The sequence below is a fragment of the Daucus carota genome, chromosome 5 (assembly GCF_001625215.2).
Source record: "Daucus carota subsp. sativus chromosome 5, DH1 v3.0, whole genome shotgun sequence".
Taxonomy (NCBI): domain Eukaryota; kingdom Viridiplantae; phylum Streptophyta; class Magnoliopsida; order Apiales; family Apiaceae; genus Daucus; species Daucus carota.
The window spans coordinates 26,147,317-26,171,647 of record NC_030385.2 but is presented as its reverse complement, the minus strand read 5'-3'; the positions used below and the strand labels follow the sequence as shown (position 1 = coordinate 26,171,647).

The window sequence follows — 24,331 nt, the reverse complement described above, 5'->3', positions numbered from 1 at the left end:
TGATATTGATACTAGCACGGTAGGAACACTCATTTTTCTCCACTTACAACTTATTATACAACTAAATGTAATTTTCAACCGATTTTTTTAAAGTTGTATTTGTGGTTGCATATATGGTTGCTGGCAGTTGCAGTTACGGTTGTATATGCGATCACCGTATTTTTGCAAATATCTTTTGGAACAGTGTATTTTTACAATTTGTTTTAAGAAATGATAGCATTTTTGTAAAAATTCTTTTTAACTTGATTATTTATAAAAAAAAACCTTTTAATACAGTATATAATTGTTTTTCAAAATTAAAAGTTATGAATATTTATGCATGTGATGAGGGTATTATTGATGAATATTTATTTATGTCCCCTAAAAACAAGTTCAAGACTGAATATAAGATATATACACATAGAGGGTTACTTCAGTGAGAACTTTTTAAAATGAGAACCGCGAGAACTTCCTTAATTTATCATATTTTGACTAATCTAAACATCAAACTAGTGAGTACCCAATATAAAAAATGTATATAAAACTAGTCTCTCCCTAGCTAGTCAAAAAAAAAATTCAAAAAGAAAAGTCCACTACCACGTCATCAGTGATTTTTTTTTATTTTTTTTTTCCGGCTAGCTAGGTGGAGACCTTAATGATATACATTTTTTGCGAAGGTGCCCCTGGCGGGGCCCTTCAAATGAATGAGATTTTGATTAATTAAAAAAGTTCTCACGGTTCTCATTTTAAGAAAGTTCTCATTTGAGCAAGTGCCTGTATACATAATATTGAGAATAATTATAATATTGTTGTAAATCTTGTAATATATACTATTAAACTATACAACGATAGAAAAGAAACTATCCTTGAAAGTATAAAGAGAATAGGAAATGGAGAGAGAAAGTAGTTGTATTTCAGAATATTTCAAAATAGAATTCATTTCAACTGAACCAGCTATTTATAGAGGTTGGTCGATGACTCTTCCTAACTAAGGTACTGTTTGGGGTTGCTGTTGCAGACAGCAACAGCAGCTTTTTGCTGAAAAACAGGTGAAAAGCTGTTTGGTAAATCTAAAAGCAGCTTTCCCGAACAGTAGCTTTTAGCTGAAAAGCTGCGGTTAGAAAAAGCAGGTCCTCCCATGCTTTTAGAAAAAGCTGCTTTTCAGCTTTTGCAGAATGCTGTTATATATTTCATTATAAAACCTCACCAAAATCATTATTTTTTTTTATATTATAACTGAAAATAAGTAAATATCAAAAATTTACCAAACAGTTATCTGATTTCGACAACAGCACTTATTTTACCAGCACTTTCTCTCACAGCACAGCAATTTTTAACAGCACTCCCAAACAGACCCTAAGATTTGCAATACTTCTAGGTTAAGTATTACGATTCTTCTCGAGTAAGTATTGTAAGTCTTCCTCGATAAGCTATGCGAGTCTTCCTTAATAAGTTTCGCCATACTTCCTTGATAAGCTTTGCGAGTCTTCCTTAGTAAGTTTCACCAAACTTACTTGATAAGATTTGCGAGTCTTCTTGACTAAGCTTTTGACAATCACTTAATATATTATTTTATAACAAATATATATATATACACATACATTTCAAAATATGAAGTTCTAAATATTTATGTCCTTCGAGGACTTTCAAATTGCATATAAATTATGCCAGGATGCAAATTCAATATCAAGAACATTAGTTATTACATCCATATTAAAATTATGAAACACTTATATTGGCATTTAAGCAATTTATCAAAAAAATATATAAAAAACAGATAACAGCCAACAAGTGATTTATTTTAATTTAAAAGGATCGTATTGAATTATTTGAATGGATGTTTTGGACACGTATGAGCCGCGAAGTTGCCACGTGCTTTTAACTGCCCTGCGTAAATAAAATAAAATAATAATAATATCAAGTGCTCCTCGCAAATGTGTACTTGGACACCCCTTCTCTTTTCGAATCATTATTCTGAATCTCCCTCCGACCATCCTCTTCATTTCGGTCGCCGCCGACGTATTTTCCGGCTACCCCATCGCCGTAAAATTCAATTAACGCTTTATATTCACCGCCTTGAAATACCCCATTAAGTCAATCCATGCCATCCACTTTTGCAACATAAAGGTTCAATCTCAACCCACTGACACACACACACATACATAAGTGTGTTTTGTGCGTGTATTTTGTGTTTATATGTATAATCTTTTGATGGGTCTTGCTTAATCTGAAGGATTATTGTATTGATTTCTTGGCAGTGAAGTACTCTTGGCACCTGCTGCTTCAAGTTTGATCTCGGGTCTCTTTTGGGTCGGGTCAGGCTTAAGAAGTTCGGTAGCAATGGAGGGATCATTATTACATCATGTGTGCATTGTGTTACTTGTGCTTTGGTTGCTCTCTACTTACAATTGGTTCCACCCTGTTGCCTACTTTATCTCCTTAATCTATCTTTACTTGGTATGTATCTGTCTGTCTATGTTATTACAAGTGTGACTTTTGATTTGACAATAATTGATTTTTTTTTTTGGAATTTAAATGTTTTTAGTTGGTTTAAAATTGGATTTTTTTTTTTTTTGGGTGAAGGTTCATGAACGCTATGTGATGCGGTTGCGGAAGAGAGTTCAGTTTGAAGAAAGAAGACAGGCTAATCAAAGAAGGGTGTGTGTCAAACTATTAGGATTTTTTTTGTGTGTATTCTATGGCTTTTATGTGATTGTTTGACTTTTACTTTTCTGTTTGTTAGACATTTATTTGGTAGAGGCAATGGCTTTGAAGTCAATCTTTAGTATTTGAATGATGATTGTTTCTAATTTAGTGACCCAGTCAGGTCTTGGATTGAGTTGTTAATTAATCTGTATCTAGTTGGTAGACCTTGATTTTTCTACAGGTTCTTTGCAAATTCAGTTATGAAATGTTTATTGCTAATTCAGTGACTAATGGAGGATGGTCGGGTTCTGAGTTTTTTTTAAAAATTTATAGGTGCTTTCAGATTCTGAAACAGTCCGTTGGCTGAACCATGCCGTTGAAAAGATGTGGTCTGTTTGCATGGAGCAGATTGTCTCACAGAAAGTTCTTCTTCCTATTGTACCCTGGTTCTTGCACAAGTACAAACCATGGACAGTTGTATGACTTTCCTGCTTTGCTTTAATCAAATCCCTTACCCTGTCTGCGTAATGGGCCATATTTAGTTAGTAATATGGATAAATATACATATTTGCAGAAAGATGCAGCAGTTCAACATCTGTATATGGGAAGGTCACCCCCTATGTTTACAGATATAAGGGTTCTTCGACAGTCTTGTGATGATGACCATTTGGTAAATAATCGTGGCTCAGGCCTGGTGGATATGTTGTGATGTACTATGTATTATGTATCTAGGGGTTCATGTTTTGTATTTATTGAAATATTACTCAACTGCAGGCTTTGGAGCTAGGAATGAAATTCCTTACTGCAGATGACATGAGTGCAATACTTGCAGTGAAACTCAGAAGAAGGGTGGGTCTTGGGATGTGGGCGAAGCTGCATCTAACAGGAATGCATGTAGAAGGAAAGGTGAGTTACTGTTATGGTGCTTTGAATTAAATCAACTAAAGAGTAGTCAAATGGTAAAAGTTTCTATTTTACAACTGTGATGAACTGATGATCATATATTTAATTAGGAACTCTTGTTTACTGTTTGCTATCAAGTGGATAACAGTTCAACATCAACTATTACTGTTATTTAATTTTCTCTTCGCTAAATGCTAATCTCTCCGTCCTGACCATTTCTTTACACTTTTCTTTTTTATGTTGTCCCTTTTATTTCTTTACAATTTGGAGCTTACCAAAAATAGTAAAATTTTATAATATAAAAATTAGCTACATCTATATACATTAAATATCAGTCGGTCCCACTACTCTACTCTCACTTTACTTACTTTTTCTCTCTTACTTCACTCATTTTCTTAATTCCTTTGCTGAACCCAAATGTAAACATTTGGGTGGGACGGGGGAGTATTATCTATTGCTACTTACTACTATAACTGTAATCATCTATTTAAAGAAAGGTGAGTTACTGTTATGGTGTTTAGTCGAACTAAACCAATTAAAGAGTAGTCAGATGGTAAAAGTTTCTATTTTTTCAGTGTGATGTATCATTCATATAATTAGGAACCCATGTTTACTATCATGTAGATCATAGTTCAACTGTTACCATGGGTCAATTTTCTTTCTTCATTTTTTTGCTAAATAGTATTAATTTTTTGCTAAAGTGTGACATCTATTTAAAAAAAAAGTGAAATTTCCATTCGATCATTGAAGTCTATAACACATATTTGTTTCTGTGGTGGTATTTTGACAATTTCTGACCTTTTTATATTAATTGTTTTCATTTCGGAATCAGAATCTTGATAATCTGTTGCGGATGAGCAACTGTAATGGAGTTGTATCATTAGGATTTTTAGTAAGAAACTATTTACGACAGTCCTCCATCTTGCAGGTCTTAGTTGGGGTTAAATTTCTTCGACGGTGGCCTTTCATTAGTCGTTTGAGGGTGTGCTTTGTTGAACCACCATACTTCCAACTAACTGTAAAGCCTCTTGTTGCTCATGGTCTGGATGTTACTGAACTTCCTGGAATTGCTGGATGGCTGGTATATAATCTTCATTGGTTGTCTTAAAATTTTGTGTTTTGCACTGTTCTATGTTTAACATCCTTTCCCCCTTTAGGATAAACTTCTGGCCATTGCATTTGAGCAGACACTTGTTGAGGTAACGCTCTTTAGGCTTTGTTTCTCCGTGTCTTTCTGCAGTGAAAGGCATTATCCTTGCATATTTTATACCTTTTTTTTTTACTATTTCTGTTCTTGATGCCCTGGTCAAGCATTGTATGAGCGTGTCTTTAATTTACAAGTATACTTTTTCCAGCCAAACATGCTGGTTGTTGATGTGGAAAAATTTGCTTCACCAGAACCAGGTAACCAAGGAAATCCCAGCTTCTTGAAGTCATTTAAAATGCACTATTTATGACATTGGAATGAGTGTCGTAATAGAATAATATTTTTCCATTTCGGATTTTAGTATATACCCTGAGTTGTGTAGCTGATAAATGTTTATATTTGTTTTTTCTTACCCCTTAAGCAGTGTAGTATATAGCAAATATTTCTGGCCATCTGTGCTTCGATACTGTTGCAAACAAAAAGAGTTTGGGATACCTTGTGGGATATTTACGACAGTGTTTATACGGCGTAATGGCGACACGGCGACCGTAGAGGGTCAGGACGCCATGGCGGACGCCATGGCGGACGCCATGGCGGACGCCATGGCGGACTAGGCGGACGCCATATTTAATCTGATATATTTAATATATATATATATATATATATATATATATATATAGTATTATATGCATATATTATATGTAAAATAGTATAAATATTATCAAACATTCTTGATATACACATAGGAATATTATCAAACATGTGGTGTGCACTGTGTAATTACTAATAAATATAGGTAATGAGGTATATTAAGAAAGTGAAGAAGAAGAAGATAAGAACTAAGAAAAGAAAATAGGAAGAAGATTAAATACCTGGTGGAATGTTTGAGTCGTAATCACACGGGAGAGACTTGAGTTTTAGTATTTAGGTTATAAGTTATAACATATAAGAGTCTGGGCCTATTGGGCCACCTTTTATTAATAATTTTTGGGCTGGGCCTGGCGCCATGGCGGTCTTAAACGCCATATGGACGCCAAACAGCGCCAAATGACGCCATATAAGAAGTAGACTGGCGAGGAGGACGCCATGGATTTTTTTATCGCCTTATCGCCAAGGCGACGCCATGGCGACGCCAAGGCGACGCCGTATTAACAGTGATTTACGATTATCTAAAGTCTTAAACCTTTCAAGCTCATATTAATATGCAAACACACTGTTTAATTGTCTCAATTAGTCTTGCTCTGGAAGTGAACTGGAGTACCAAAAGAAATTTAACTTAAGTTTGCTATAGAAAGGACTCTTGACTCTTGGTAGTAGCATTGTGTGTGCATCTTGTGCATATTTTTTTTACCACGAGTGAAGTTTAACAGTGCAGGGATATCATCAATTACAATTTCTTCTTGAATTTGAAAACTAATTCATGCTATAGATATAGTTGCAATTAATTGTCAAGGTGTTGAGGTTATTAAATATGCGTAGGCAACAGGCATCCAGCCTGCCTTGATTTTAGTTTTAATAGGATAGGCTTTGCCTTGTGGATTTGGGTGTCTAGACATCCATTAGGCATTCTGGCATGGATGTAGATGATATTCTTAAAATTATTATATGGTTTTACTTATATCCATTCGCGATGTATTCTTTAGCATTCCCTCTCATGAACCTGAAGAATTACTATTAAAATGTTGGTGAAAATAATTGCAATCTCAATTTCTTAAGACATAATAACATTTTCATAATTATATTAATTTTCTATAAATTTAATTTAGTTAAGTAGTTGGAACTTGGAAGCCTGATGGATGCCTAGACGAGCATTTTACTGACTAGGCAGTTCCCTGGCTACTTGGCTCACCATTTTATAGTAATTGATGCCTTTCTCAAGTTTAGGGAAGGAGAGCTTAAGACCTCTTCTAGTACTATGGCGTTGCCACTTCACGAACACTACACGAGTCTTGCCTTGGCTTACTTTCAAGCCTTCACTAGTCCATTTGCATGACTCCACCGACTGACTGCTGGTTACCATCTCTGTAATTACTATTTTGCACGATGTTAAGAATGCGATTACATAATGGTATGAAACTTAATTGGATATACACACTTGGTTTTCTTACTAATATTAATGTGTGTGTGTGTGTGTCCACACACACACACGGTTATAAGGGGTTATAATTTGTCCATATTAATTTGGCAGTGGAAGCTATCAGAAATAGAAGAAACGTGCTCAATTTTATTATTTTTTACTTTAGTAGAACTTCATATATTTGCAAGATTTTTGAATAGATAAAGCTTAAATATTGTGTTGTGTGTTTATAAATTTTCATTTGGTCACACACACACACACACATAAAGGGTCTTACTCTTATACGAACTTTCTTAAAATACAAACTATAAATAAAAATTCTAAATCACATTGAAATATAGCACATATAGATGCAATTTGATTGTTGGGAGATGAAAAATACAATGAAGTCAGATTTAAAAAGAAATCTCGCCAATTGACAGAGAAATCAAATTTAAAACGGAGTGGATTATGTGGGATCATGTGTGAGAGGGTGTATTTTAATTGCGTGTGTAATGACTTCTAGGGGGCCATTAGATTAGGTTCATGTCAGGGCCTACATTAAGTTTGTAGTTTGTATTCTAATTTGGTTTGTATATGAGCAATTACATATATGTATATATATGTATTATATGAGGTCTTCTACCTTTGTAAAGTAGTATAGTACTACACCACTACTTAGATGTGTAGTTTTGTACTACTGCAATGGTTATTGTGGATATATTCAAATTTGAAATCATACTTTTAACATATTTAATCGGGGGCTTTTTTTTGGTAGAATGATGGTTGATAATTAGCTTGGCAAACAGCGAAATGATCCATCAAAAAGTATGTCAGTAGCGCTTATCTTTTGTGTAGTGGCATTACGGTGCTTAGATAATATAAATTCTTATATTATTCGGTACTTTAAACTTGATTTTACATAGCCTAGTCTTGGTAATTATAGATTGAAAGATGAACATAAATACCCTTTATTAATAAGCGAAACCACATTTCAGTGGAACATCGGTAGCAAAAGTACCAAAATTTGGTCACTTTCATATTAATTAGGATTTTATAGTCATTATTATACTATTCTCAAAAAACTTCTATATTTAATAGAATTTTATTATTAAAGACCTTAATATTCATTAAGACAGCGAAGACTTCTATATTGATTAGAATTTTATGAAAAGACTTCTATATTGATTCGGATTTTATTATTAAAAATTTCAATAGTGGTTAAGATTATTATACTACTATAAAAAGACTTTTATGGTGTTTAACTATAAAATTTCTATCATATTTCAGAATTAAAATAAACAAGATTCAATATTGATACCAAAGTACCAAAAAACTTGGTCATATATTTTTTAATAATAATAATTATTGGGATAAATACGAATAAGACGGTGGTAACACTGACTTGACAAATAAAAATTCAAAGAAAATGAAGTCATTGTCCATATTGAAACATATAATAATAGAACCGAAACTCTAAACATACGTCAAAATATTTGATATCAAATTACTTTTGGAAAGTTAATTAATTTTGTCAAACTACAATATCAGTTTATCAAACAACTAGCAAATGTTAGATCTACAAAAACTTCAACTAGAATTATATATAATGTTTGCCTATTAAATGAATAAAATAATTGCGACTTAAAATTTTGAATTTTTGTTCAATATTAAAGACGCTATAAATGAACTTATATGTGTTGATCTTGAATATTATTTTCACAATTTAAAAATCATCAAACAACATAGTAATTTTACTAAAATAAAACATACTGTTAGAGTTAAGTTCCATAAAGTCGGCATTTAAGCCGCAGTAAGCACCAGTCATAATCTTTTAGTTTAATCATAAATAATATCTTAAGTTATTCTAATTTATATATAATTTACCATATTTAAGTAGTTTTAAATATATAATTATCAATTAATCATTAACATCTTTCAACATTAACAATCATTAAGATCATTATTCTACTTATGAGTTATATTTTGGAACATATATAATGTTTAGTGATTTATAAAATAATTGTTTTATCTTTTGATTGCAACGATTATATTGTGGAACATAACCTGCAAATTGTCAGATGTTTACAAATATTGTAGACAAAAGAAATTAAAATTAAAACGAGTAGATTATTTTTAAATAATTTTGGACTCGAATACTCTTATTTGTGGACTTCGTTATGAAATAAATTTAAAGTAGGATCATATTTTAATATATAGAAAGTCTTATATTAAATAATAATAATTTAAATATCATTTAAAAATAATAATTTAAATAGGTATAATAAAAATATGATAATGTAATTAAAAAAAGAAATCGTTATTCTAATAAATAACAAATTTTAAAATTTTATTTAAACCCGTGCTTGGCACGGGTTATCAACTAGTATGTGTAATTCTGAAAGTGCATTTGTCGTAGAGCAAGTCCAATGGTTGTGCTAAAATAGATGGAGCTATTGCTATAAATTAGCACCAAAAGTTATTTGTGGTGCTAAAATGGTAACATGTCTCCAATGGTTGTGGTCTTATATCTTGTTCCAAATTTAACTTATTCTCCAAGTACCCCTGTTATTTTAAATGTAAATTTAAAATTTCAGCATAACTTTACATCAAGTACCCCACTATTTTCACTTTTTGATGAGGTTACAATTATAGATCCATCTATCTTTTGTTCTTTAGTTAGAACAAAATATAGCAGTGTTCAATTTCAGCACAAGATATTAAACACTGTTGGAGTGATATTTCGTTTTTATTCTATAATATAGAGATAGAACAAGATATAGTACGCCAACGTATTACCTCCACCAATGCCATGACACTGTTAACAACATCTGCCTGATCCTATACAAGTAGAGATCAGCGTTTTATTTGAAATATGACTTGGTTACTTTTCTACTTGACGAGAAATGCACTATGAGCAATATATTCCTTTTATGTGGAGATTTTAACATGTTAATCTTCCTTCATGGGGAAGATACTTATGAACATATACTCTTGTTTGGTGTGTGTAGACCTGTGTACGGCTGCCTTTTTTTTTATTTTATCAATTAGAACATAGTTAATTATGTTCGGATTGGAATTACCTGTTCTTGGTGCTTGCACTAATTTATCAAGTCCCACTGCTTTTACATCCCTAATAATCGTAAGTATCAGCTTGATTCTTTAGTGATTCCGTAGAAATTTATAGATTCGTCCCCTTGCTAGTTTGACTGCATCTTTTCATAAATCATGTAGCTCTACTTCATATTAAATAGCATACTGTTCTTCCAGAAAATTGGTTCACTGTTGATGCAAAGGAGCCAATAGCTCATGCTCTGGTAGAAGTCTTGGAGGCATCTGATATGAAGCCATCAGACATGAATGGTGAGTCTAATGCTCAAATTTTAGTGTTTGACCTATCTTTAGCTGCACTTCTCTGATTGCAACAGCTGGTACTTGTTCAGGTCTGGCTGATCCATATATAAAAGGGCAACTCGGTCCTTACAGATTTAGAACCAAGACTCAAAAGAAAACGTTGTCACCAAAGTGGCATGAAGAGTTCAAGATCCCTATAATTTCATGGGAGTCTGGAAATGTGCTTGCTATTGAAGTTCGTGACAAGGACCACTTTGTAGATGACACACTAGGGTCTGTTTTTTCAACTTACATTTTCTGCGATCTCTCAGTGTATATAGTTTAACTGTGTTTTGATATTTAAAGTCACGTCTTTATCCCATCAAGGAGCGTTCGAAAAAACTTCAATGTATAACTTTTTGTTCATGTTATATATTAACATGGCTGAAGATAGATTTAGATTAAGTATATCACATTTCTGTGAGGTCTTTCCTCTATCTATCTATTCATCAAATTATGACCTTCTAGAGTGCTAAGCTTCCTAGGAGTAATGTTGCCGTATAGGCCACCATTGTTTATGCTGGTTGTGGTTTTGCATGTTAAGTTTGTGCACTTCGTTTTATTGTTTGCATTCCACTTTCACCTATGCTTTGGTGATCTGACCTCTGATGATCTACAGGGACTGCTCGGTATGCATCAGTGAAGATATCCGGGATGGCCAGAGGCATGAGATGTGGTTGCCTCTCCAGAATATTAAAATGGGGAGAGTGCATCTAGCGATAACTGTTATTGAAGTTACAGGGAAGGTAAAAACTACTTCTATTTATTTCTGGTATACCACCAAAGGCAATTTAAAGTAGCATAGATTTATTTTTTTTCCTTAATGATCGTATGTAATTTAACGATAAACATGTATCATATTTCAGCTCGGAGCCTGAAGGTAAATAGCTGTAGGAGGAGTGTTAATGAGTTGTATACTTGTGTTACATTTAAGCTGCATGTTTGTAATTTTTAGTAACTTGTATAGGGGGATGATCAAACATATCAGGAGGAGCCATCAACTGCTGAAAATTCATTTTCTAGTGATGCTAAATTGGGAGACTCTTCTGGATTAGGAGAGAAGTCTCCAAAAATGGCTGATGAATTTGAGCCTATTGATTATGAAGGGAAACCAGAGACTGGAATCTGGGTCCAGCGCCCAGGAACTGAAGTTGCACAAGTCTGGGAGCCTAGAAAAGGGAAGGATAGGCTTATGGATAGTAAAATACTAGGAGAACGTGGCAGTGAGTCCGTTAGTAATTCAAAGTCATCAGCCCAGAGTTCATGTGGCAATGTTAGCAGTAGCACTGATGAAAGTCAGGAAGGCGATGAAAATCGTTCAAAACACAGAGTTCGCAGAGGCTTGCAGAAAGTTAAAACAGTATTCCGTAGAAATTCTGGAAAGGAGGATAGACGCAGCAGCTTTGAATCTCTGGTCTCAACTCCACGTGATAACATTAGGTCAACAAATGATAAAGGGACCAATGTAAAGTTTGTAATTGAGGACAATCTTTCCTCCCCTGGTACCCCAAAAGTGGAAGGCCGAGATGGTGCGGAGGGCAATAACGTAGAAAGCCCTAACAAGGGGCATATGAAAGACATGGCAAAGAGCATATTGAAGCATGCTGGGAACTCTGCCCGTGGCCTAAAAAGTGCACTATCCAGGAAAGGATCCAACAAAACCAAAGGCGAGCTAGGATCAATACCTGCGGGCTGTGGAGATTCTGCTGGGTCAGACTCATCGGAAGAAGATGTTTTACCAATACCAGTGAAACCTGGAGTTGAACTGAATACAGTTGTTGCCAATCCCGTGTCTGAATCCGGATTTGAACTGAAAACAGTTGTTGCACATCCGGTGCCTGCCATTGGTTGTGATTCTTTCAAGTCCGATGAACATATTATACAGGACAGTTCCAATAATCCTTCACTGGAGAACCCGGTAGGCCAAGTCAATGGTGAAGAGGCAAATAAAATGTCATCAAACAGCATAGAGGGGGGAAATGATGCAGTGGTTCAGGAGCATGTAACCTCCAACCCGAAGTCCTCTGAGGGGGACGGAATAGAAAGAGCCAGCGAGACTTAGTTCAGTTGTCTGCAGATTTTATGTAACAGAATATGATGTAAAATATGGGTGTTTAGTCGTGTTTGTTGTCTAGTTTGTACATCATACTGGTTTTAGGGGTTGTCGCAAGTTTGTGTTCCTTCTGTGTTGCGGACTTCCGGACATCTGCGGGATTTGTTATGTGATTGAAATAAGTTTGTAAGCCTTGACATTTACTAGTTTTGTAACTTTGAGCGGGACTTGTCTCAATACATTTATTTCATTAGTTACCGAGGAAGAAACTACTCCATGGAAATGAGATGAGTTCTCCTCGATGTGTAAGGTTTTTGAAAAGCCTGTGTACTTGTGAGCATTCGAGTATAGTACTTTTCTTTGTCATAGAGCATTCGGATTAATTTTTTTTTAAATAAAGCATTCGAGTATAGTTGAATTGAGCTAGATTGAGAAATCTATCATCGGACGACCACAACTATTAATACTTTCTAAAATTGTAAATTTTGGAGTACTTCATAAAAGAGTATTCAGAAAATGGCTATCTGAGCCATTTGAGCTATCTAACCGTACCGAGTTAGGAATTAAGGGCTTTTGTAAATTACATTTGTTTTCATCTTTTGAAAAGCTACGTTTGTTTCACTTAAAAATCTGTTAATCAATATCAGTGAAAAATTAACACAACGTTGAAGAAGAAGAGAAAAGAATCGACATACAAATATACACTAAAATCAGTTGAATTCATTCAGTGTGCCTGAAAAATCAAGCACCTCCTTGTACAGAGAACAGGGAAATATATACACATAAATAAAGATTTATTAATTCGTTCAATTACATTACAACATCTGTATCTTGCCACAATGAACCATAACTTTGCTCCTCCAAAGCACTGGTCACATAACTATGATGGTTACCATTATAGCCATCACTCCTGTACTGAGAATTTTGATAATAATCTTCTCCAACTACACCAAATCCAATCCTTTCTTCCATATCCATCCAATTATAATTATCCAAATCATCCATGTCAGACGGCGTCGAACAATTCTCACTGTTGCTCAAATCTTGTTGAAGCCCGTCCCACATATAATTGCCCATGTCTACCAAATTATCATCCCATTCAAGCTCCATGAACGAAGCATCATCTTCGGTCATCATAGCAGGCTCAATAATCTCAGCTTCTAGTGACCGGATCACACTTATTAACCGCTCATCATTATAATCTTCTACGTGTGATTCATCAAGAAGTTGTGACAACAGAAGTGCACTGTCAGTGTGGAATTCACAACTGAGAGATTCGTAGCCTTCGGGTACAGACGAGGCCATTCTATGAAGGTTTAGTAAAAGTGGGAGCTAGAAGTTTAGTGTAATGCAAGGTGATTGGAATGAGTAGAATTCATTAAAAATGAAGCATATAAATAGGCGTTGCAACATGATATCAGAGTTAGGTCTTATACTTTAAAGTTTAAGGTTTTAGATTGACTGCTTCTCGGCTTCTTTTCGAGAAGGCCACTTAAGAAGCAAGGTCCCACCACTACGGGAAAACAGGACATAACCGACCGACATAAACGGTCGGTTATGAAGAATATCGGTCGGTTATAAGCCTAAAACCAACCGATATGGGTGGTCGGTTAAACCCTGGTCGCTTACGTGAATTGGTCGGGTTTAATCCTTAAAACCGACCAATAGGGTGGTCGGTTATGTGCTTTTTTGTAAGCAAACTATCAAAAGCCTTATTACTACAATGTGAGATATTCTTGAATTCTAACAATTTTGTGGTAAAGCTTAATCTTGTATACTTCGTATTACCGGGATAAATAGGTGCTCCATTTTCAACAATCACCTCATACAATTTTCTTGCACTATCATTTGGAACTTCTTCTACATTCCTAGTTCCCGTATCCACGTTGTTATAAAATTCGGAATTTTCACCGGCAAAATCATGTAGCATCGCATTCAAATCTACCGGTTGTTCTACCCTCGTAGGTTCCCGAACACAATAACGATTATGCGATGTTCGACTACGTTTTCTTCCTCTTTCTTCACCATGTGATGTCCAAACGGTATAACCCTCAAGCATCCCCTTAGCAAGTAAATGGAATCTAACATCATCGATACTTAACCAATTCAAATTCCTACAACGTTTACAAGGACACTTCATTGTACCATCTTCTCCCATTCCATTTTCACTTGCAAATTTTAAAAAAGTTTCTACACCATTCCTATATTCCGGAGTTAACGAAATTTTATCACTTTGCACTTGATTACTAATCCAACTTCGATCCAAGTTTGTCATCTACACACACATTTAACACACATTTAACACACACATTTAACACACACATACATTTAACACACACATACATTCAAAACACACATACATTCAATACACAAATGTAATAACACATACATTTAACAAATAATTTTACATGAATTTCATACATTCAATACAAGCATTCAATACACACACACACATTTAATATAACAAAAACATTTAACACACCCACCACACACACATTTAATGCAAAGAAATGAAAATCACTTACTTGAAATGTTTGCAAGCAATAATTCTTCCCCACTTTAGCTCCTTTCTTCTCCTTTGATTTTTATTTCAAGTGAATGGGAGCTCACTACTAGCTAAAAAGTGATATAAAAGCTGCAGGTTAAAACCGACCGACAAATCGGTCGGTTTTAGTACCAAACAAAAAAAACGACGTCGTTTTATGGGGCTGGCGCACAGATATTTTTATTTAAATTAATTTTTAATTATTTTTTCGCGGAACACAAAACCGACCACAAGGAACGGTCGGTTATAACAGTGCCATGTCATACATATAACCGACCGTTGCAGACGGTCGGTTTTATTTGTTGCCACGTCACCCAGGTCGACGTCGTTTTGCGATTTCGACGGGTTAAAATCGACCACGCGACCGTCGATCGGTTTTATTTGTTGCCGTCGGTTTTGTGCGGTCGGTTTTGACCTGTTTTCTTGTAGTGCACGTGGACAGTTGACAGTATCAACCCACAAATTAACCTAAGATTCATGTACAACTTGTGAACCCTACTCATTATATGCGCAAACTATAATAATATATAAGAAATGGCCACGAGTCAAGTGGACAGTTAAAATAGCAAAAGAGGCGTAATATGATATCTACAAGATAAGGAGAACCAGATTTAGAGATACGTATGTGTTCCTGTGTGTTGCTATATCGTAAAACCACTTATTAATGCATGACTAATTTATTGATATTTTAGTTAATCATCCAGTGATGTACATGTGGACAAGTATTATTGCACCGGAATATGTAATCAATCCGGATCACGACCCGAAGATCAAGGTTTCTTGATTGCATTTAGGTTGTTTATGATACTTGATTTACTTTATACAGGAGATAATCTTTGTTAGCCAAATGCATCAACTATATAATTTGCACGAATCTGAACTAATTCAGGATTTATAAGAAATATATCGAAAACCTTTAAAATAAATGAAGAATTTATATTCAGATCCAAGTGTAAGTGTGTAACCGATAAAATGGTGAAATTCTTTCAAAAAATTAATTGAGAATTTTTTCATAAATCAAGTATCATGAATAAGATAATTCAAAAAATAAACAACATTATAAAATAACTTTTAAAATATCTGTATATGTATCACACGAATTTAAAATAAACACATATTTTTAAAAGTCCGCATTGGTTATAACTTATAAGCTAAGCTAGTTTACAAAAAAGCTTTTGCTTAGTTCAACGATAAGCCGATTATTCCCTCCAATTCGATTTGAACAAATTCAAATTACACGAAACCGAAATTTGAATAAATTGTTAATCAAATTAGATCCGATTCCAAACAATTTATAACAAAAAATACTAGAAAGGTCGTGTCCAATTACATGAATTGTTAAGCCCATTTCCTCCCAAAACAAGTATATTTATTAGGACAATGCTAGAGATCCCAAAAAAATTTTCCAAAAATCTTTACCAAATGATGCGGCAAACAAGTGGCTAGTTATGCTTGGATGATTGATGAATCTGCAGGGGGGTCTTATTATTATGGGAGTGAATTCAGCCAATCAGATTTGGACACATCATTTGGGAAAATTATTTGGGACAATTTTTTGGGGTCTCTAGTATTTTCCTATTTATTATATACAATCACCAAAGTCAAGCTAATCAACTACTCATCTAGCGTCTATTTGGCATAGACTTGGCCACTTATAGGTTTTCCTCCCCAAGACAAATAGTCGTGAAAATAAAAACAAGCATGCAAGCAAAGGGTAGATCATAGTTTTTGCAGGTTTATTAATCCAAAGCAAGGTCCTACGTAGAGAGATATAAAACTAGATAAGAAAATGATTAATCTATTAATATAAATTTACCAAAACAGCCAAATACATTTGATATGCCCAAGTAATCAGCTGTCTCTCTTGATAAAGAAAATATACACATACAAGATACAACTAGTATCTTAAGCTTGATTAAATTACATAAGCACATTTGCATCTTGCCACAAGGAACCATAACTTTGCTCATCCAAAGAGTTAATTACATAACTATTGTGGTTCACATAATACTCGTTAGTATCGTACTGAGAATATCGACAATAATCATCTCCAACTCCAGATTGAATCATGTCTTCGATATCCATCCAGTTATAGTTATCAAGATCATCACTCTCCGACGATGTTGAACAATCTTGACTGTTCATTTCATTTTCTGCTGGCCCGTCAAAAATATAATCCCGAATCATAACAAAGTTATCATCCCACTCAAGCTCCATAAATGAATCACCATCTTCAGTCATCAAAATAGGTTCCATAATCTCAGCTTCTAATGATCGAATAACACTTGTTAATCGCTCATCGTCTTCACAATCTTCTACATTTGATTCATCAAGAAATTGTGACAAGAGAAGCGCACCATCTACGTTGAATTCACAACTTGCAACGGATTCAAAGTTTTCGGGTACGAAAGAGGCCATTAAATGATGGTTTAGTAAAGTAAAAGTATTGGAGCAAGAATTATAAGCTTAGAGTTATAAGCAGAAATGGTTATTATGAGTTGAATTTATAACAAATCAAGCATATATATAGGCCACCTTCATGTCCCGCAACGAAGGCCACTTAAGACCCAAGGCCCCATGTGGACAGTTCATAGTATCAACCCACTAATCAAATTTTAGTTTCCTACAAAGAACCTGGGAACATACTAATTAGTCATCCATGTGCACAGACTATAATAATATAGAAACATGCATATAGTATTATTATCTATGAGATCAAGGAAGTTTCAAGTTATCTACCACCTTTGCTCAAATAAATAATAGTATGCAAAATTAACTTAGGCATCACATTTTAAGTGTTACGTTAATTAATGACTACAAAAAGCTTAAGATGTAATTAGACAGGTCAGTTAGATATTTAACACTCCCTCACTCCATTGTCTCGGGTACTATACATTATATAAAGAATACTTAACTTTTGAACTTGAGACCTTCGATACTGAGGTTTTGTACTACATTAAGTTAATTCTCTTTTATTTAAAATGTCATAGTAGATGGATGATAAAATAATTATGTCATATATGTAATAAAGCACTCTGTTTGGCAGTCTTGATTCATGTTTAAGACAAGCTAGATGTACATCTAAATCTATGGATATGATATAAATAATATGTAGATTTACGACTAAGCAAGCATGGAATATTGGAAATAGAGATGGGAGAAATATGGGAATATTATATGAAGTGATATATGTATATTTAAATGTAGCAAATGTATTTGTCTATCATATTGGTGACAAATAGTTCAGGAGCATAATTGATTAAGGAGATGGGACAGAGATGGAAACAGCTCACAGAAGTAAAGGACATAAATAATTTGAGTGTCAAGATTATGTTTGATATGGGGGTTGATACTTGGCCAGAATATGGATTGTAGAGAAAACACTCAATTATTCAAGTAATGTCAATAAACATCATTTATTGAGGGACCTAGTTGTGTCTGGTTTTCAGATATTATGTGAGACGGATCAAATTTTAATTTACGAAGATGGACATTATTGAGTGCACATATGAATATATAATTGAAAAGCAGGGAATTATTTTGCTTCATTATTTATATTTATATTTGCAATTGCTTAATGACAAAGCAAAAAATAGATAAAGAGAGATAAATATTAATACCTTGAGCCATATTCGATCCCTTCAAACCAGGAATAGAGTTCTTGAGCGAGGATTGACACACAGAAACTTTTGGACTAGTATGTTGAACGAAGGCCAAAAGTCCTCAAGTAAAAAGTGCCTCAACTTCCCTCTTCACATTAAAGTTGTCCAAACAGCCCAAGACAATCAGCTCCCCGTCATTAAAGTAAACCACACTCAATTCATTATAATAATTCCACAAATTTAAATCAATATGTACATCTGCAGGAAATTATTTAAAACTATACTCATATCATATATAATTCCACAAATCAAATTAGATACTATGATGCCATCATATTCGTTGCATAAAAGTCCCGATTAGAAACGAGTGTAGGTCATGATGACACGCTCTACTTCTTATTTCAAGAATAGCTTTGGGTTGGGCATGGCAACTAATGTATGCCAACTAATGTTGATGAATAAAGGCACACTGCTGAAACACGTCCAATTCTCGTAATACGCACGTCAAGGCTGAACAGTAAAGGGGCCAAGGTGACTGGTGAGTGCCTTTATAGCCCTTTCCTAAAGGCGTACATGTGGAGCTAGCATGATTGGCTACATACCAGTATCGGCAAACTAAGATGAGAGTGGATGAATGGTCAAAGTCGCAGCTGGCCTCTTGTAATACAAGCCTACAACATAGGTACAACACCACACAGGTTGATGAACTTAAAATTTAGAAAGAAATCTAGATTGAAAAAAGCTATAGGTTATACACTTATACCTAGTCTGAGTACTGATAGCAGGTAAAAGGGGAAGGTATTTCGTCAAAGTCTCACACTCTCACCGTAGTGATCTTAGCTACATTCTGAAGAGAATTTTCTAAATAATTTCATCCAGTATCTTTAGCTATCAGATTTGACTCTAATTTACGAACTTCCTCTTTACAGTAAAAAGTCTTACGAGTTTCAAATTGTTTCACTACGATTTATAAGAATTTTAATAAAATAAAAACAAAATCTACTAACATAATATAAAACATAATATTATTTAATTATAACTTCTTCAATATTAAGCATGTTCCATATTACAAGTTTTGTGAACTCACAGAATGAAGAGTTCCAAAAGGAACCTTCACGATATGAAGGTAAATGGTTTTATTCAATTATAAAAATGTTAAATACTTATAGAACTCAAATTAAATTTTAATCATACTATCATATTATTATATTCTTTAAAAAAAAAACTTTATTATCATTCTTAACATAGTTTTAAAGCTACAAATACAGTTGAAAGCAAACACATAAAAAACTATTTTTATCATTACATAATTACTTAATTACATATCATTGTATTATTAACAATCAAAAGGTGTGTACCACAAACTATCAACTTTAAATTTTTTTTACTAATAACCTACTTGTACATGTCTTACTATAACTTTACAGAAGATTATACCACAATATGTTCAATAAACAACATCATTGATTTGAAGTAAAATAGAAAAATAATGTCATTTAGACATCCTAAATATTTGTTATCAAACAATATTTTTCATTTAATATTCAATGAAGATGACAACCGCAACTATTCAGCTGGATTCTTGTTAAGCTAGTTAACAAGTTTTGCACACATTATCTGAACTGACATTAAACTTGACTAGTTGCAAGATGTGAACTAAATCTACAATGAACATAGTATCATTGTCTACCCCCTCAAGCTAGGAGTGCCAAACAAATTTCTGTACCTGAGACGATGGAATCACAAGTTGCGAACTCCAAACTTTCTACAGGTTCTCAAAAGAAGGTATGAATTGAGTACAAACTATACCTGTCTGTAATTTTTGTCTGCCTAGGTGACAATCAATATCTATAATCTGAGCCCTATGATGGAATATATGTGTGATTAAAGGCGATGTGTAAAGCTGATTTATTAAGTTACTATTACATAGAGGCAGGTGTGGAAGATTTAGAGTGTAGTTCAGTGAGGTGTAAAACAATCAAAGTAAGCTGTCAGCAAGCATCTGCCAGACTGCCATTGTCCTGTACTTTGCATAGGACCAACAGAAGTAGATTGCCTTTTTTGTCTCCAAGTAACAATATAACCTGATGGTGACAAAAGAACATGTAACAGATTGCATTGTAGTCTATTAAGAGTGCAGTCTACATCACGAATTGCCACAATGGTGAGGAAAAGGCTGACACCTTGACCGCAAGTTGACTTAGGTATCAAACCAGCTTGAGTAAATCCTGCTAGTGAGCTACTCAAGGATTATCCTTGAGTTGAGGGCCTTGATGGAAATAGCACAGAGTATGATCAGGCCTTCTTATCGTGCAACGCACACAAGATGTTAACAATCTAGACTCTAGAGGATGATATTATTCATTAATGTATATACAACGCATACGCATACGCATACGCTCTTTAACCAGCTTGGAATTTCAGCTCAAATCCAGCTATTGCACAGGTGCCCAAAAGTGCAACAGAATATGTGATGGAAATGTAGTTTTAAATTATAATCAGTTTGCGAGAGAGAAATTAGAGTAGGAGAACCATGAATGTGGTCTAGAATCTAAAATTTATGTTCATCTTTATCTTATAAATGTAAACAATTTTATACAGATATCATAGGCAATTCGATTCACAGATACAACTTACAATGCAATGAACTCCTAACATAGCCTTTTCGATGTATAAGTGTTTTAAAACATTATAATATTTTGACTTTAAACTAATTAATTAACCTTTTGAAAAAAATACACAAGCAACACATAAAAGCTATGATAATAGCAGCATGTTAAAAAAACAGTATGTTGCGTAACTCCAAAAGTGAACACGTACAAATTTCAACAAATCAGCATGATAATATTAAAGCAAAGAATATTAACACAGGTAGGAAATAGTTAAAGTTGTAAATTTTTCATAAAAAGATTATGGAAAATGAGAAACCAACTAATGCATATTTGTAAAAATTTATTGAAATTCATTTAAAAATAGCGATGACAGAGGGAATCAGAGAGCAATGTTTACACAATCAAGCGGCGCAGCATAGAATCTCAGCACAGCCACTTTGGGCTGCACCAGGAGAATATCTAGACAATAATTACCATCATAAGTACCTGCTATGACTCATCATTTTCCTCTCTTCGACTCCGTTTGGGAGTAATGTTCAAAACTGTTATGCTGTGAAAATAGTGTTGCAAAAAAAAAAGTTGGTGGAGAAATACTGTTCGGTAACATTTTTAATATGTGCATATCTTGAGGTATAATATAAAAAATTAATGTCTTTGGTGAGGTTTGACAAACTCTACATAAGCTGAAAAACAGCATTCTTCAAAAGTATGGGGGCAAGGAAAAAAAAGACATGCTTTCTCTAAAAGCATCTTTAGACCCAAAAACACTTTTCCTGTGAAATTTACCAATCAATTTTTTATGCTCACCAAAAAAGCTATTGTTGCAAACAGCAACAATACCATTCATATATTCATTTTTGGGCATTGGTCCAGATTATTAGTAACATATGTTCAGCAAAAAAAAAGAGTTGGACGACAGAAACACTAAAATGGGTCAGTTTTCCGTTGGATGATACTGTACCACCCCCATATATGCATCAACAACTTAGGGTTAATGCATCTAGCGGTTTATATCCGCTGGTAGTATACCCTGACATATGATTGTTAGGGACCGGGACCCTTCATTTTTTATCATCTCAAGTTATAGTAAGTCAGTTCTGAACTCAGCTACGCAATCACAATTAGTTCAAGTAAACATATATATAATTGTCTAATCTTTTTCACTATTTGTGGTGTGCAGCCCCTAAATAGTGTACAATCAAACTACTCAGTTCTTTTAGCGAAAGAAAACTTTTTTGAGAGGACACAGACAATTGAGTATCACAGAACAGGTGAAAAGGAACAGGGTTTAGGTGGTAATAAGCAATTAAAATTCCAAAAAAAAGCAATGCAGGTATATTAAAATTAGACCAAATATATTAGGTGAGTCAGGTAGCATCAGATGACTGTTAGAAATAAGCAGACTTTGCCTGTCTTACTAGAAGTAGAGGGGTTATTTCTACGTAAAAATTAAAAAAGGATTAACATTACTGAAGATACTAAAATTTACCATTGAAAATGGATTCATATTAAAGTATTTGGGGAATAGAGCTCCCACAAAATATAAGTTAACATTAACACTTATACAACTCGACCAATTACAATTCCATTCCATTCCGGATTCCATTCCGTTTCCCCAAAGCGAACCAAACGGCCCCTTAGAATGTAGATGTTACAAAGCATAAAAAAATAGTATTAAAAAAGTAGAAACCCAAGAGCTAAAGACAGTCAGATGAGTAAGGAAGCCATCAAACTCCAGCCAGAAAAAAACCAACCAGCGGCATAAAGCCGGGCAGCAATCTTCGTGGGCATAGAATCAGGCACATTATACAATTTCTCCTCATTGTCCACTCTTCAAATAACATCTATATAGTCTCATTCTTCACAGTTTAAATACTGTGCATAACAATGTATACAAAATGTGCACAAATAATTTGCAGAATCTATATACGCATAGAAATCAAATTTAAAGATGGAAATCTTTATACACCCATTTAGTTTGTGAACTCTAAAATAAAACAAAAATTACACAAAGATACTGGATTTAAGAGCTACAAACAAAGGTTATGTAAGCAAAAATGAAAAATAGGGTTTGGTAATAAAGACATTAGACACATAAGACAGTAATTCAGTGAACAAGTAAGAAAAAGATTGCAAGTTTAGTGCAATATATACATACACGCAGCTGCTATGCGAGCAGGGTCCGGTGAGTAACGCCGCCGCGTTCCTGCACGCTCTGATTTGAGTTTAGCCCAAAACAGTAGACTTGTAAAGTTGTAATCGTAAGGCAGCCCAACTGGTATTGGTTTCAGATGGCCCGATAGCATATGCAAATTATTCTAACCAGAGTTTTTTCCGGGGCCTATCACCGATTGATTATTTATTTAATATAAATAATTTATTAATCTATTAATATATAAACTTGACTCTAGATTGTTTTGATACTCCATCATTTATATAATTTTATTAAACAAATATAGGTGTAAATGTTCTAAAGAAATAATATATATTTATATTCAATCGGTTTGATCAACTATAAATATCTTAGTTTCGTCAAAAAAAAAAAAAAACTATAAATATCTTAGTTCAAAAAGATAATTATAAATATCTTTTTATTACTAATAAAAAGATTTTATTAACCTGATAACTCATTCACCCATACATTCAAAACATTAATAGGGAGCTCCCTTCTACTAAAAACTCGATCCGCATAGAAATATGACTTTCCTCTAATGAATGAGCAGTCAAATTTGTAGATCGTTTGACGAAAAACAAAGTAGTTTTGTTCAGCTCCTTTAAGAGCCTTCGACATTCGTCCACCACCTGACCGAGTGGAGATGTCATGAGCACACTGCTTCGAATTGCTTAAATCGCCACTAAGCAGTCTGACTCCAACTGAACTTGAGGCCAATCTTCACCATTTATCCAGCCAAGTGCCTCTTTGATCGCTAAAACATCTACTAGGTCTGCAGCAATAGTCCCAGGTTTGCTTACTAATTTCGCTCTAATACATTCACCCATATGATCTCGAGCTACAAGCCTACAATGCCCATCCCATAAGCCTCCTCCGTACTAAAAATTGCAGCATCAACAAATGAAATATATTACCTGGGACGGACTAAAATGAAAATTATTATATTAAAATGAAATATATAGAAGGGTCTTGTTTCCTGACAATTGATTGTCAGGGAACGTTTAGACAACACACTGTGTCCCAGCCGTTAGATCGACGATCCAACGGCTGGAACAAAAGGAAAAAATTTTAAGTATCCGCAGTAAAAAACCGCGGACACTAAGTCTTTCCGCGTGTTTTAACACGGACACAAAAGGTATCCGCTGAAAATAACAGCGGACAACACATAAGTAGGATAAACTTTATTGTATATACAATATTAACTTTATTTTATATTCTAAAC

General features: G+C 34.1%; 1 protein-coding gene and 1 long non-coding RNA gene across 2 annotated transcripts; one reads left to right on the top strand and one right to left on the bottom strand.

The window, feature by feature from the left end:
• The first annotated feature begins 1,902 nt into the window (after positions 1–1,902).
• Positions 1,903–12,434, top strand: LOC108223154 (C2 domain-containing protein At1g53590). Its single transcript, XM_017397269.2, has 13 exons — positions 1,903–2,106; positions 2,238–2,436; positions 2,563–2,637; positions 2,959–3,102; positions 3,200–3,295; positions 3,400–3,531; positions 4,457–4,609; positions 4,686–4,727; positions 4,884–4,932; positions 10,002–10,094; positions 10,175–10,358; positions 10,744–10,870; positions 11,092–12,434. The coding sequence occupies exons 2-13, from the start codon at positions 2,320–2,322 to the stop codon at positions 12,184–12,186; spliced, it is 2,307 nt and encodes a 768-aa protein (XP_017252758.1). The 5' UTR covers positions 1,903–2,106; positions 2,238–2,319; the 3' UTR covers positions 12,187–12,434.
• A 4,066-nt stretch (positions 12,435–16,500) lies between these two features.
• LOC135152908 (uncharacterized) lies at positions 16,501–23,257 on the bottom strand. Its single transcript, XR_010292178.1, has 2 exons — positions 18,343–23,257; positions 16,501–17,356 (listed from the first exon to the last, which is right to left on the bottom strand). It is a non-coding gene; the product is annotated as an uncharacterized LOC135152908 (long non-coding RNA).
• Positions 23,258–24,331: the final 1,074 nt, after the last annotated feature.